This window comes from Drosophila tropicalis, unplaced genomic scaffold, assembly GCF_018151085.1.
Source record: "Drosophila tropicalis isolate 14030-0801.00 unplaced genomic scaffold, ASM1815108v1 contig_593, whole genome shotgun sequence".
In the NCBI taxonomy this organism is placed as follows: Eukaryota; Metazoa; Arthropoda; class Insecta; order Diptera; family Drosophilidae; genus Drosophila; species Drosophila tropicalis.
In genome coordinates, this window is record NW_027173070.1 from 20,334,606 (window position 1) to 20,348,698 (window position 14,093).

General features: G+C 36.6%; 3 protein-coding genes across 3 annotated transcripts; 1 reads left to right on the forward strand and 2 right to left on the reverse strand.

Annotated features, from left to right (window-relative positions):
- Window positions 1–1,747: 1,747 nt before the first annotated feature.
- Window positions 1,748–2,467, reverse strand: LOC137575720 (malate dehydrogenase, mitochondrial-like). The gene has a single exon (XM_068288353.1). The coding sequence runs from the start codon at window positions 2,465–2,467 to the stop codon at window positions 1,748–1,750; it is 720 nt and encodes a 239-aa protein (XP_068144454.1).
- A 599-nt stretch (window positions 2,468–3,066) lies between these two features.
- LOC137576144 (uncharacterized) lies at window positions 3,067–6,286 on the forward strand. Its single transcript, XM_068289059.1, has 2 exons — window positions 3,067–3,242; window positions 5,863–6,286. Exons 1-2 carry the CDS (start codon window positions 3,231–3,233, stop codon window positions 6,151–6,153), a joined length of 303 nt encoding a protein of 100 aa, XP_068145160.1. The 5' UTR covers window positions 3,067–3,230; the 3' UTR covers window positions 6,154–6,286.
- LOC137576143 (uncharacterized) lies at window positions 6,284–14,003 on the reverse strand. Its single transcript, XM_068289058.1, has 7 exons — window positions 13,694–14,003; window positions 9,929–12,636; window positions 9,563–9,864; window positions 8,818–9,096; window positions 8,394–8,667; window positions 8,006–8,214; window positions 6,284–7,347 (listed from the first exon to the last, which is right to left on the reverse strand). Exons 1-7 carry the CDS (start codon window positions 13,902–13,904, stop codon window positions 7,230–7,232), a joined length of 4,101 nt encoding a protein of 1,366 aa, XP_068145159.1. The 5' UTR covers window positions 13,905–14,003; the 3' UTR covers window positions 6,284–7,229.
- Between the last annotated feature and the right edge of the window lie 90 nt (window positions 14,004–14,093).

Sequence of the window (14,093 nt, forward strand, 5' to 3'; positions counted from 1 at the left end):
TTCCCATGCTTGTGATGGATTTTTATGCCCCAAAGTCGAGACGTGTAATCGGTGATATCAGTTTTATAGTGAAACATATCTTCGACAAGCCCCTCAAAGCTCTGAAAAATAAACAGTTATTCTTATCTATCAAAAAGTTAGCACAGGAAATCGTACGACCTTGATTTTATTTTTATTTAACTCAATCTCCTACCACCATGAAAAGGGTATTTCAGACCCGTTAGGGGTCTCTACATCGTCAATCCGAATAGTTTTTCCATTATTTAAAAAAATCTATTCTATTCAATTCTTTCAAGTAAGGAGGTATTCTTGAAAGGGAGCCTGTTTTTGTTTAGAGAAGGCATTTATAACTAAAAAAAGGCATCCTAATGGCGGTAGGGATAACTAGACGCAGGATTGTCCGAAATTTAGATTTAGCATAGATCTTTAAGTGTGAAAAAAGTAGTAAAAGAAATCCCAAAATTCTTAATGAGCTCGGGACCAAAATTACATCTACATATGCTGTGTCGATTGCACTTAACTTCATTGAAATTGGTTCAGAATTACGGTCTGTATCCTGCCCCCAGTTCAAAACAAGTGTTTTTGAGAAAAGCGCGTTTGAAGTTACTCTCACATGAAGAGAACAGTGCCTCACAAAAGAGATTTTCTCTAACCGGGAATACCCTATTAGAGTTCCTCCCTCGATTTGGTCCTTACTAATGAAAAGATATTCTGTAACTACAGGAGGATATTTTGTATGAAAGCTTTTGGGAATGAGAATGAAAGAATCTGAAATAAGAGTTTTATGTTGACATTTCTAAACCAAAAGAGTTTTGTCCAGAGTTTTGACCTATGTAATTGTAATTTATAATTAGTGATTTAGTTTTCAATCAACATATGATTGGGAAGTCCCGAATGGTCGGGTGACTTTGAAAACTGCATTAGACGATCGCTTCAATGGAATATTTCTTACATGGAAATGTAGTTATAGTATTCATCTTATTGCAAACCAATTTGTTGAATTTAACGTGAAATTCCAATTACAACATTGTAATTAATTTGTTTTGTGCTGTGTTTTTAAGGGATTTCCCCGTATTGGCTGTCGATAGGTTTTCTAAGAATTTCATTGCAACATTGCCTTGCAACGACACTCTGCGAATTAATTAACTAATTGTAAGTTAAATAATATCAGGTCAGTGGGCGCAATCAGAAGTGAGATCATTGGAAAACAAATATTCCGATATTTTCACGCATCCATCAAGGTCGTTCGAAATGCCGGAAATAATATTGCACGGCGTGACGAAAGTGTCATGGGAAATGAATATGAATAGTTCATGCGAGTGATCGTAATTCCACCAATGATAATCAGTAATCATTATCAGCAGCAGCAGCATGATGATTTCTACTCAACATGAATATATATGTATGTACATATGTATATGTACATACGTATGTATATGTATTTACTATATGCGTATGTATAGTAAGATCGAATGCTATTCAATAAATAAATGAAATGAATAAAGTACGCCAAGCTATTGGATTTTAATGCACTACAAATATGCAAAACGATTCTAATTTAATTCAGTTTTTTCATTCTGTTCTTCCTTCATCTCTTCTTCCTTCTTCCCTTCTTCCTTCTTCTCTTCTTCCTTCTTCTCTTCTTTGGCATCAGCATCAATCATCTTTTTGGCCAAATAGATACCATCGTTAATGTTTTCATTGAGCACGGGCAAAATACTGTCCAGCCACTCTTTCTCAGAATCCGTCAGGGGGGTAGACCCAGATTTGTTTGAATGCCCTCGGGTCCCAAAACCACTCGATTTGAAAAAAATGGCAATAGGGGTGCCTCATAGCCCACAAACGAGCATTCAACGACATCTGGTTCGCCATTCAAGCCACGCAGCAGTGAATCAATAAAACGAGATGCGGCATACGGCGTAGTGAGGACAGCTATTTTTTTGGGTAACAGCCCATCGTAGTTAGACTTATTAATCTTCTCAACCAGGCTATCTACGTCTGTCATCTCTTCACGCAACTCGGGGAAACATTGCGAATAGACTGGCATGGCCGTATCGACGCTAAATCCACCTATAACTGGGACGTTCACCCGTGCGGGGTTCACATGTAAAATTTTTGCAATAATATTTCGAACTCGCATCGAATGCAAAGTGGTGACCCCGAAGAGCCGTCTCGGATCATAATTATCTGCTTTCTTCAGAAACTCAGCAGCCATTGGTACCACAAAATCAATGGGACGTGTAGCAAAGACCAGCAAAGCATCCGGGCAGACTGCACTGACGGCACCGGTTATAGCGGCAATCTCTTCAGCATTTTCCGGCTTCCTTGGCATGCTGGCAGCGAAAATCACAATATGGGCATCGGTAAGGGATTCATAGAGTCGCTCTGGCCCAACAAAACTCTTGACTTCCCCCGTTGTGTCTAGACCATCCAAATCCCCTTCAAATGCAGTCAGTGAAACAGTCATATCATGCAAATTCAATTGATCGATTAAAGGATTTTGTCTCAAGATCAGAGATAAAAGTCGCGCAACTTCGCATCCTGATCCCACCATAGACACATTATAAGATCGACCCGCAATTAAAGGCATTCCTTTGGTGCATAGAAAATGCCGTGCCATAGAGGCAACGCCAATAGCCAAGGAGAACATCATAGAAAATTAATAATTACTAAAAATTACTTGAGAATTTTGTGCAAAACGAATTTTGTAATCTGGAAACGAGAAATGAATTCAAAAGTCTACGTATCGAACTTATCGGTTCGTATCTACCAAATTTGAAATTAACATATCAAGCAACACGTACGTGATCGATTAACTGGATTTTTTTTTTCTTACGGATTTTCGAAGTTGGTGTAACACGGAGAAAGAGCGACAGAGAGAACGATAGGGAGACTTATCACCTGCCTTGGCCCACGAATGCTGCAGCCCCCATCCGATCCGATCCGCAGACAATGCGACGTTCGTCGAATTCGGTTTCGATTCGAACTCGTTCCGTTACGTTCGCTTGTGGGTTCGAAGTATAAAATGTTAGGCACCAGCCATATTCATTTCCAGTTGCCAGCCAGCGGGGCTATCAATTCGTATTGAAAAGAAACAAAAACCAAAAAACGAAAGCGAAAAGAGCAAAAACCTTTTGCTTTGCTCATCTTCAGTGAAATTGAGAAAAATATACATACATACATATACATATAAAACAATTGAAAAGTATTATTCAAATATAACCTGCAGAATGGTTCAAAAAGTAAGTGAAAGTGACAACAACAACAACAAAAAAAGTAATCGTAATTATTATTTCAATATCGTAAGAAAAAAAACCAAATTGGGTTATCTATTTACGGAATGGCAAAAACCCAAAAATAATAATGTTTAATGTGATCGATCGGTCAACGTGTATTATTAACAAAACAAAAAAAAAACATTCAGACAAATGCGCTTAGTAACGGATCTAGGGATACTTTGATTCGATGAGTCAAATGGGAATTATTCGGAAATTCGATTTCTAAATTTCTGCTCTGCACCAGTTCTCGACAAGTTCCCGACTTTTGTTCTTTGTTAACTTTAGTTGCTTGTTCTACTTGTGTCTAATTAGGTTCATTTAATCAATGGTATTATCTAGATTGAACCTAACGTCTTTGTCAAAATGCTTTTGTTTGGATTATGGATAGCTAATGTCAAATCTTCAAGAGTTTTGAACCTCAGGACACAAATCGAATAGGGTATATTCAATGGAAATCCTTTTCTCAAAATATACAAAAATACAGCTTTGGGTTTTTAAACTTGTGTAAAAGTTAAATTTATCAAGCAAGGTTTTAGCCATTTCGAGTAATTTTATTGAAATCGTCCACTTGATTCGGATTCTAGGAAGAATTCTGAGACTTATTCTTGAATTAAAGACCACGCTGAGAGGTCTAAAGTTTTTGATTGATTGCTAAACTAAAAAATCTGAGCCCAAATAACCCCAGAAAGGAATATTGCAAAATCGCTGTATCCTAGTGTAATCGATTGATTAATGTAAAATAAATAAATCTACATATTGTAGAATACCTCAATGTCCATAATATAGCAAGTCAAACTTGTCCAAAATAACAACAAAAACAGTCCTTGAGAATTATGTATCTGCCTTTTATATTTGTGTTCAGTGTTTGACGCCTCTTTCGTCCTTATCTTCCATGACAAGATATATAAGATTCGCATTTTATATCAGCATTCTTTAAAACTTTCCAGGATCTGATAATGTCGTTCGATCTTAATCCATAAGGACTAGATAACTTCGCCTTCGAAATTCGCTTTCGAAATTAAATCTTTGTAAGACTCCTTAATAAGATATAGTCAATTCTTCAGTGTCGACCAGAGGGCCGGGGCTAACTTCGACAGCGTCAAAGTTTGTATACCCTTGCAACTTTTTTTGTAACTCTTTCCTTACCTATAGCTGTCAAAGTGGAAAAAGGTTTTTTCTAAAAAGGCTAAAGTTTGCAAAAGAACGGCCTACAATCTTAGCATAGAAAATAACTAAGATATTGATAAAAGTCACTGTTTTCCACCGATCGTTTCTATGGGAGCTATATGATATAGTCACCCGATCTTTATCAAATTCGGCACAGTCATTAACAGATGTATTAAACTAACAAATGTATGGTCGAAGAGCAAAACTAATAGCTCTTAATTAGTTAGATTCTTAATGCTAAAATTAAATTCACAAAGATCTTCAGTTTCAACAAAAAACAAGTAACTCGTATGCTGCATATATAGAAGTCGATTTTAGCTAAAAATTAGGAAATATTTTCTGCTTTAATGTACATTTATGAATATTGTCGTTATTTTGACAAATGTTAAAGGCGTTTTTACATTTCATAAAAACTCATGAAAGTTCATATAATATCTTTATATGATCTTGGTCAACATACATCGGTTAGGGATTGTCCATATAGCAGGACTAGGAAAGGGTTTTAAAAATCACTGAAAAACTAGATCATTGATTTATTAAAACAAATTTAATTTGAACAATTCGGAAAATTGTCAAAAACTCTTTACATTGGGAATCTGTAATTATCAAATTATCTTTTCAAGTCAGACAATTAATGCCAAAAAAAAAAAATCTACACAGTGTTTCCTGTCAAGTGACAGGACTAAGTAGTCAGCAACATCTTTTTTTTTTTAGTGTCATTAGAATCTCAAACAAATTTTGAAAAAATTGAGAAATGGTTAAAATACAGTCTGAAAAAAAAATTACCAAAGATTTATGTCTAATCATTTCCAAAAACCCTTTACCTTTGCGAATCTGTAAATATTCAAGTTTTTGACCAATTTTCATTTTAGTTCCAACTCTCTGATGAGAAAGTGATCTTCTACTTTACGTAAAAACGTTAAAAACTTTGCTTCTTTTTTTGCTAGCTAAATTGATCTAAAAAACTAATATATCTGAGATAAATATACGATCAGCAAACTGATTGTTCCTCAGACCCCAGATCTAAGTTATAATATCTTTATTTAATTGCATTATATACTTTTCATGTTTGTCTATTGCAATTATTAAAGGTCCAATCAATTCAAATTCCTATCAGCTAAATGCAAAATTCAAATTTTTAATTGGAGACGCCGTCTTTTGTGAATCCAACGGTAACAAACTTGTTTGTACTAGTTTAATTAAATTGAAGCAATTTGATTTACTCAAATAGAACCAGAATTGGGCGCATGTGACAGTTTTAGTCGGTTTCCACACTTCATTTTCGTTGCCATTCATCATTCAATCCAATCCAAACAAACAAAAATGTCGAAATGGTTCAATGACATCAAGTTATGATCACATGCAATCACATGATGGACACCTAATCAAATTGAATTCTTTCACACGATTCTTACAGATATTCTTCTATCACATTATGCTGATGGCATTGCTCCCACCCTTGATCCAGACGAGGCCCTCGGCATTGGATGAAACAGTGGATCCCAGTGCATATCACGGGAATCTGTCGCCGGAGACGATATTAAAGGTGCAACAATGCGAGAGGAATGCCTCCACAATGGAGTTGTGCATGCGCTGTGCCAAGGTCACCAAATCGGAGATCATTTATCCCATGTGCTGCAACAATGATGACTCCATAAAGGATTGGTGCAAGGCCTATGTTTATTTTGGCATCAGTGAGGAAAATTAGTCAAAATCGACAAATGTTTGGGGTTTCGGCATCCCAAAATGATTGGCTGTGATAATTAAAAAACAAAAAATTACCTTATAAATTATATATTTATCTACCTATTTAACAAATTAAATAAAACAAATTAATATAATTTTTATTCATTTATTTATTCTCATTTCATTCCTTTTTCTTTTGTGGTTTTTTTTTTCTTAGAATATTTTGTTGTTTTTTTTATTTTTAAAAAACTTTATAATTCTTACGAAAATGTATAATGATTATTTAAAAGTGAGGATTTTTTTTTTTTTTTTTTTGCGAAATGATAATTGAATTGAGAATTAGTTCAAATAATTAATAGGCCCGAAAATATGATCAACTTAACGATATTACAGTTTATGCTGTTGCATTTTAGGTTAATCAAATTTTTTGTTTGGGGAAAAAAAAATAACTTAAGTTTTTTTTTTTTTTTTTTTTGTTTTCTTTTTTTTTAACATATGGCAAATTGGGAATTATGAACACATAAAATTAAAATTAAAACAAAAAGAAAATGCACATTTGTTCGAAAGAGATAAACGTCCGGATCTTTCGAACAATTAACTTGCACTACACCGCGAGATATAGTAGATTTATGTATGTATATACCAAATGTATATATACCTATATATATATATAGATGTATACATGTATGTAACAACAGGTAAAGTATCAACGATTCAACTGCATTCAACTGATATTTTCTTTTTGTTTTGTTTCTTTGTTTTTTTTTGCACTCGTTAGGCGGCTGCCTTCGGATGTTTGGCTCTTGCTTTGTCTCTCTATCTCTCTCCGCGTTTGTGTGTGGTAAAAGTCCTTTCCTTTTTTATACAGATTTTAGATTTCTTTTTTTTTTCTATCGGTTTTTTTAATCTTTTTGGTTTCGTTGACTGAAAGCAACATTGAAATATTAAATTTGCGTGAAGAGTTCAACTTACCAGAATTCAAGCACGCTATTTTAGAATGATTCTTTTTTTTTTTCTTTCTTTCTTTTGGTTTTGTTCTTTTTTTTTTAGAAAAATATTAGTTGGTCTTTTGTCTGTTTGTTGACTTTCTTTTCAAAGTTAGCTCATGGGGGTGGCAGTTCCTTCCACTTGTGATAAATGCAGATAGGGGCAATCGCCATCTTCACAACGTCCCATCAAATCAAATGGACAAATGGTGGCATTCACATCCAATTGGCTGCAATGAAACAATAACAAGAAACAAATACCGAAACAAGGCAAAAACCAGGCAAAAATTTATTCGTTTTTCAAAATGCTAAAATATTGCTATCGAAGGTGGAAAATGCAATCGTTGTCATAACAGCTTAATTGATAATCATCGCCAGCAAACAAATATGTTTGGAAAACCCCGAAATTAACCCCATTAACTCAAATGTGGGGAAATTAAGTCTGTGGTAAAAAAAAGAGTTGTTCGTATCGTACACATTTTACGATATACAACATGATCAATACGATATAATCATGTGACAGACTCATGGTTTCATGTTTGCGAGTCATATTCATAGCATACTTCTGGGAGTTGCTACATCTAAATTGGAGGAATTACATTACTTATTTTAGGTTTTTTTTTTTTAAATCCTGGCTTTGCTTATAATTTAAAATGTTCTAAAATCAAATGCTAGTTTAATATTTTACTCGCTTTTTAAAAACGTTCAGTTTAGCAAGCACAATAAATTAAAATGTTTTATAACTGTTTCTTCCAACTGATCGTGGGCTTAATACTAATAATAACAGACCATAATTACCAGCAAGGATTTACGTTTCGGTTGCATGTTCCATTCGAAATTGGTTTAAAAACTCACAGATTTCTCTGACTGTGATTGCCTTTTACTCACCTGTTAAAATTGCGTGATATTGGAGAGCGATATTCAGTAAGATATTTTGACTCGAAGGGCTTTTCATCGACATCCTTCTCGTCATCCTCTCGCAACTCTCTCATAAAGCGGGCAGTAGTGACAGGAGGTTTTTGTATGTCAACCATTTCTTCATTGATGGGTGGCACAGTTGGCTCCGGGACGGACTCTGGCTCTTGTTGTTGCTGGTTCTGTAAATAAACTCAACCGTTTTGTTAGTATGGGGGTTAGGTGGTACACAGTTAGATCAACACCAAAAATTAACATTATTCGGAGCGTATTTAGAGTATTAAGTAATTGGTTGGTGAAGCAAATCTTATAGAATGTAACTGTAACTGTAAATATAAATGTAAAACGAAAATCCACGCACATCTAATTGACTTGCTGTTGTTGTTGTTGTTGCTGTTGTTATCTTAGTGGTTTCTATAGATTGGATGGGGCTAGAACTTGACGCCGGCTCCGTTTCCTTAGCCATCACAACTGTCTGCTCATTATTATCCATCTGCTCACTCTGCCCCGCTTTTTGGTCATACTGGATCAGCTGATCCAAATCATCATATTTAACTATGGAATTATATAGACGTATCTCCTTAGATAATATGGAAGATTTCTTTAAGATTGTCGGCTTGTCCTCATCCATTAACCTGCAAATAAAGTGTATCGATCAATAGAGATACAGAAACTAATTGATATTTATGTATTTATATATATATAAAATATATATATTTTTAAAGAGATTTATTTGTAGGATTCCCACGTAGTTGTTGCAAGTTGCTGCTCGTCTTTTCGAGTACCTGTAGTCGTCGCCCCTTAATCCTTTGCCCAATTCGATGGCCGCATTGTATAGTTTATTACGTTTCAGTTTCAATGATATGATTATTTCATGACTGGCTTGAATCTCTGGCTGAATTCTAGCTAATTTCGCCTCCTCTTGCTTGACAGACAGTTTCACCGCCTGCATTTCGGCATGCAGCTCCTTCAAACGATGTGCGCAACGTAAACGTGTAATTTTTGATTGTTTGGCTTCTGCAACCATTTGCATGGATTTATCCAGATTCGTTATCATTGAGCCACTAAAATAACAAAAAGTTATGAAATTTCAATATTAAAATTTTCAACTCTTCTGCAACAGTGGAATATTAACTAGTTTAAAACAAAACTAAAATGATACTCTATAAACTACTGATTTTGCAATTGATGAGTGCAGTAATACTTCTCCAGTAATGCATAAATAGGTAATAGCAGTTACCAGTAGTAGTAGTTAGTCTTTATTTATATAAAAACATAACAATTCTAGTCGTTCTTTTACAGTTAGAGATGGAACTTTGATTAATATTAATAATATAATATTAATAATATATATAATCTAAATGTTTTCAAAAATCTGATAGATATTGAGGAGATTTGGTTTTTTAGAGTTTGGAAGCTAACTTAGGGTAATGGGATTCAAAATCATTTCACTTTGATTTTAAACTATGGGAATTGTGAAATTGATTGTGAAATCATAGTTTGGCTGTAATCATAAATTTGAAAGCTTACCCAATTTTATGAAAGGAATTCTCAAAGGCTTTTAGGCGACTCTCTTTCGCTTGCTGCGTGGTTAAACCAGATCTGGAGTTACTTGGTGGTTCGACTGCCGATTTGCTCGGCTCTACTGCAGCTTCTATGCCATTAGATTTGGGATCACCCTTAGATGAACTTGTTGTGGCAGTGGCAGTTGTTTTCTCAGTCGCTGTTGAATTGTTGGTCTCAATTGTCGCCTTTCGTTTTTCCAATAGCCGCATGCGTTCAATCAGGCGCAAATATTCCTTTTGCGAGGCAACTGGCAAATGACGCACAGCCTGGGAATAGTAATAATAAAATTGCCTTGAACTTGAATAGGATTTCTACTCTAATGTCACTTACCCCAGGAGTTGTCTTTGGTTTTGTTTGTGTTCCAGCGGCAGAAGCTGTTGCACTACTTCCAATTCCATTGGCACCCTTTAGCTTTACAACCTTCTCGAGCACTTGTTGCTGCTCTTTTTCAGCAGCTTCTGCAATTGGCACCACGGCAGTGGGTACTTTAGATCTCGCCTGTTTAAGGAAATCATCCAATTTCTTTTCGAAGTATTCATTGATCACAGTTCGTCGTAGGTTTGGATTGGAATTGTTTGATTGTGATTGTTCTAGTATCTCAGAATTTGGCGTATTTGAGCGTGTGGTTGAGCCACTATTACTACCCATGGCCAAGCTGAGGGGACTGGCATTATCCGTGTAGTTGGTTGCATAGGAGGCAAAGCAAGAACTCAATTCCAATTCATCATCACTGCCGGCGGAGGATTCGCCGAGGCTTATAATTAATTTCTTGACTTTAATGCTGCCAGGTTCAACAGTCGTTATAAGGCGAGCAGTTGTTGCTATCGAGGAACCAATTGAAGAATTATGACCAAGCAATGGAGCACTGGTTTCCTTAACCAGAAGTGTTGTGGGACGTGTAACTACTTCCTCGGTGACCATTTTACGCTTAATGGCCGTTTTCTTATTGATCACCTTATTGGGTTTCACGATTTTAATAATATTTTGAGGTGTTTTGCCTGCAGGAGGTTCTGGAACTATTATCTCTGATGGTATCACTGATTGAATCTCAGGCTGAATCTCTGACGGAATCTCTGACGGTATCTCTGGCGGTATCACTGGCGGTATCTCTGGCGATATCTCAGGCTGAATCCCTGACGGAATCTCTGACGGTATCTCTGGCGGTATCTCTGGCGATATCTCTGGCGGGATCTCTGACGGGATCTCTGAAGGGATCTCTGGCGGGATCCCTGAAGGGATCTCTGGTGATATCTCTGGAGGGATCTCTGTTGTTTCTAGCGAGAGATCAACAATAGAAGGAGGAGGAGGAACAGGCATAGGAACCATGGGAACTGCAGCAACAATAGCAGGAAGGGGCACTTCTTGAAAACGTTTAACAGCATTCTTTAGACGTTCATCTAGACTAAGCTCTTCCTGATGCTTATATATAACGGTAGTCCTTTTCTTGGAGGCAATGCTGGAGAGAAGTAGAGAACGTAATGCATCAGGATCATCCGAATCATGATCGCTATTTACTTCTGGTGATGGCAGTGATGCAGGTACAGGCGCTGATACAGGTACTGGCTGTGGTTGTTGAGTCCCTTTGCTAGGCTTTAAATTGGATAACAGCATGGCACGCAATTCTCCAGCTTCATCCTCAGTTGATTGAAAACTCTCACGTGTTTGGGAATTATCCATTGAAATGGTTTGAATATCCGTAAAAGAATCTTCAACCACATTAAGGCCATCCCTCGCATTATCGTTATCGTCAACCATGTCCACGATTTGCATGTGTGGAATGTTAAATGGAGGCGGTGGTGGAGCAACTTCATCATCATCATCATAGGACTGTAGGCGCAATTTGCGATCGTGGTGCCGATGATGATACGCCAACTCGTCCTCATCGTCATCCTCATTATCATCGATAACAATTGGCACGGAGACATTTGGCATAGGCATGCTAGGCATAAAACAACGAAAACTTCCACCAGCTGCATGCATGGAAGTATAATTATTTGGCCATGGATTCCATGAATCACGACGCTGATCATCGCTATCCGTTTCAACCAGATCCATATCAACTGGCTTGGTATCGACAGTGTGTTCAAAATTTATTTGAGGCGGCGGCGGTACTGGACTAGGTACACGTTCTGGCGACGCTGCTGGACTGATCTCCATGAGATCATCAATATCGCAATCATTACTTATTGTAGGATGAACACGATTGATCATATCGGTGGGTGAATAGGCACGTTCGGCATCCCTCTTCTTGCGAGCCAAATGTTTCTTTAGAATTGCTGATTTAAGCGCTATTAAGCGGAGTTTTAGCTCAGCAGGATCTTCATTTGAATGATCTTTATTGTTATTGTCGCTATTGGTCGACCTAGGTACTCCCTCGTCATCATCCGCTTCCTGTGCCAATTCGGGCAATTGCATTTCCGATTCCTGTTTAAACTCTTTATTTCTATGCCTGCTGCTTAACTGAATTGGACTGGGTGACTTTTCTCGCCTGCGACCTAAAAGTCTCTCCTTTAAACTATGCTTGTAATGGCCACCCATCAATTGATTTGTTCCTTCTCTGGCTAAGGCAACACGCAATTTATCTCGACTTAGCTTAAGGCGATTAATTTTTGCAAGCGGATCATCATCTTCGTCATCATCGCCGTCGTTACAATCGTATTCATAGACCTCATCGTCCTCATCCATGGAATCCACCGAAATACTATCCTGATGATGTGGATAATAGTTCGACTTATGATGATTATAATTTTGTTTGGGGCGACGCTGCTGTTTAACATGCGGCTTAAGTTTGGACCGACGCGGCATATAAGGCCAATGACGCCTGTAACTGACTGTGCCTCCTCCGACGACTGTCCCACTTACTGAACTAACAGACCGCGCTTGTCCCTCGTGTCTTTTGCTATCCATGCGTTTTATTTTATGTTTGCAATACTTCCTCTGTGACTCATATTCATTATCCGATTGACTAGATACATCGGATAGAACATGGACTGGTGCTATATGCTGACTATTATAACGCCCAAATTGCTTTTCATAATCTGCAATTTGAATAAAATATAAGTAAACAGAATTTTCGGTATTGTAGAACGATAAATGCATTAAAAAACCAAGTTAAATGTCTTGAAACTACCTTTCCGATTCACACTATAACATCAAGAAGCCATATTGATCAAATTAAAAAAAAAAAAAATGAAATTTAAATGAAAATAAGGATAACAATGCCGAAGCCTACTAAACTCAAGCAGAAGTCAGCAAATTCTGAAATATTTACATTAGAGAAGTAAACAAATATTTGACTGACGAATTCAGAGAGCCACAAGGGCGTTGGTCAGAGATTGACTTTCTTTCAAGCATAATGAAGTTAACCGACGTCGTTATACTCTGCGTCTTTTATGAGAATAACGTTAAATCACATTATATTCCCCAACAGAAAGCAATTAACATTTAGATTCTGCTATTTGTGTACCCAGTACAATATCCGAGTTAGGAAAGAACTCAACAAGTTAATACAAAGTCACTATTCTCCGACTTTAAGTCTATAAGTATCCCAATTAATGCTCTATTGTAGATTACATAAGCCAATTTGGTTGAAACTTTGAAATTGACGTAAGATTGAAAAACTTTAAACGGAGTTTAAAATTTATTTAGTTTTAGTTTTAGAAGCTCACATATAAGCATGGCCCGAGATTGGCTGGCAAGACTGCTTTTTAATGGACTATCAAAATGCTTACGAGAGCATAATTATGAGAGTCAACGGCCATATAGCAAATCAGACAATCGGATACTCGGAATATACATAATTAAACCGATTAAAGTCATATATAATTCTAGATTAAGAATAAGCATTAATGCCTTAAAACATCTTTATATGATGATTAAGAGGCGCCTTTAAGGTTGAAGACTAAATGGAGGATACATAAGAATGTATGAAAGATCATTTGGTTGGCCATGTAAATGAGAATGAGATTGATTATTATTAAAGAATTCAGTTTTTTTTCCCCTTCTTTTCCCCGCCCTTTAGCAGAGGAATGTCACACCAACACACGCGCATATGTCACACACACATAAAACACACGGACATCACATGTTGCTTACTGTATTGAGTGGAAGTGGCCAGATTTGTTGATAACATCATTTCCATTCGTTCGACGTCTTTGTTGTTTTCTTCCAACTGCTGGATCCTGGCACGCAATTTAAACTCCTCGTCCTCGGACGACATAATCATTTCGAAATCATCAACAATTTCACCCTCTTCGCGGTCCCCATCATCTTCGGGGACAACGATCACAACGCCGTCAACAACCATAATGTTCTTTTAAAATCAATTTTTTTTCTTTTCTTTTTTTCTTTTAATTTGACTTTTAATTCTCTTTTCTTTATGGAAGTTTTTGGACTGAAACGACCACACTACCCTACTGCCCGTATTTGCCAAGGTTTCCCAGTATTTTCTGAGTGCTCAGAATGAGCCAGTAACGAGTTGGCTTATAATATTTAA

Bases quoted from the DNA above. Each gene is read 5' to 3' on its own strand.
- LOC137575720 (XM_068288353.1), bottom strand. From the start codon at position 2,467: ATGACTGTTTCACTGACTGCATTTGAAGGGGATTTGGATGGTCTAGAC.
- LOC137576143 (XM_068289058.1), bottom strand. From the start codon at position 13,904: ATGGTTGTTGACGGCGTTGTGATCGTTGTCCCCGAAGATGATGGGGAC. The intron at 8,215-8,393 runs GTGCGTGGATTT...GTTTATTTACAG, and splicing joins CAACAGCAAGTCAATTAGAT to AACCAGCAACAACAAGAGCC. The intron at 7,348-8,005 runs GTGAGTAAAAGG...GTTTCATTGCAG, and splicing joins ATATCACGCAATTTTAACAG to CCAATTGGATGTGAATGCCA.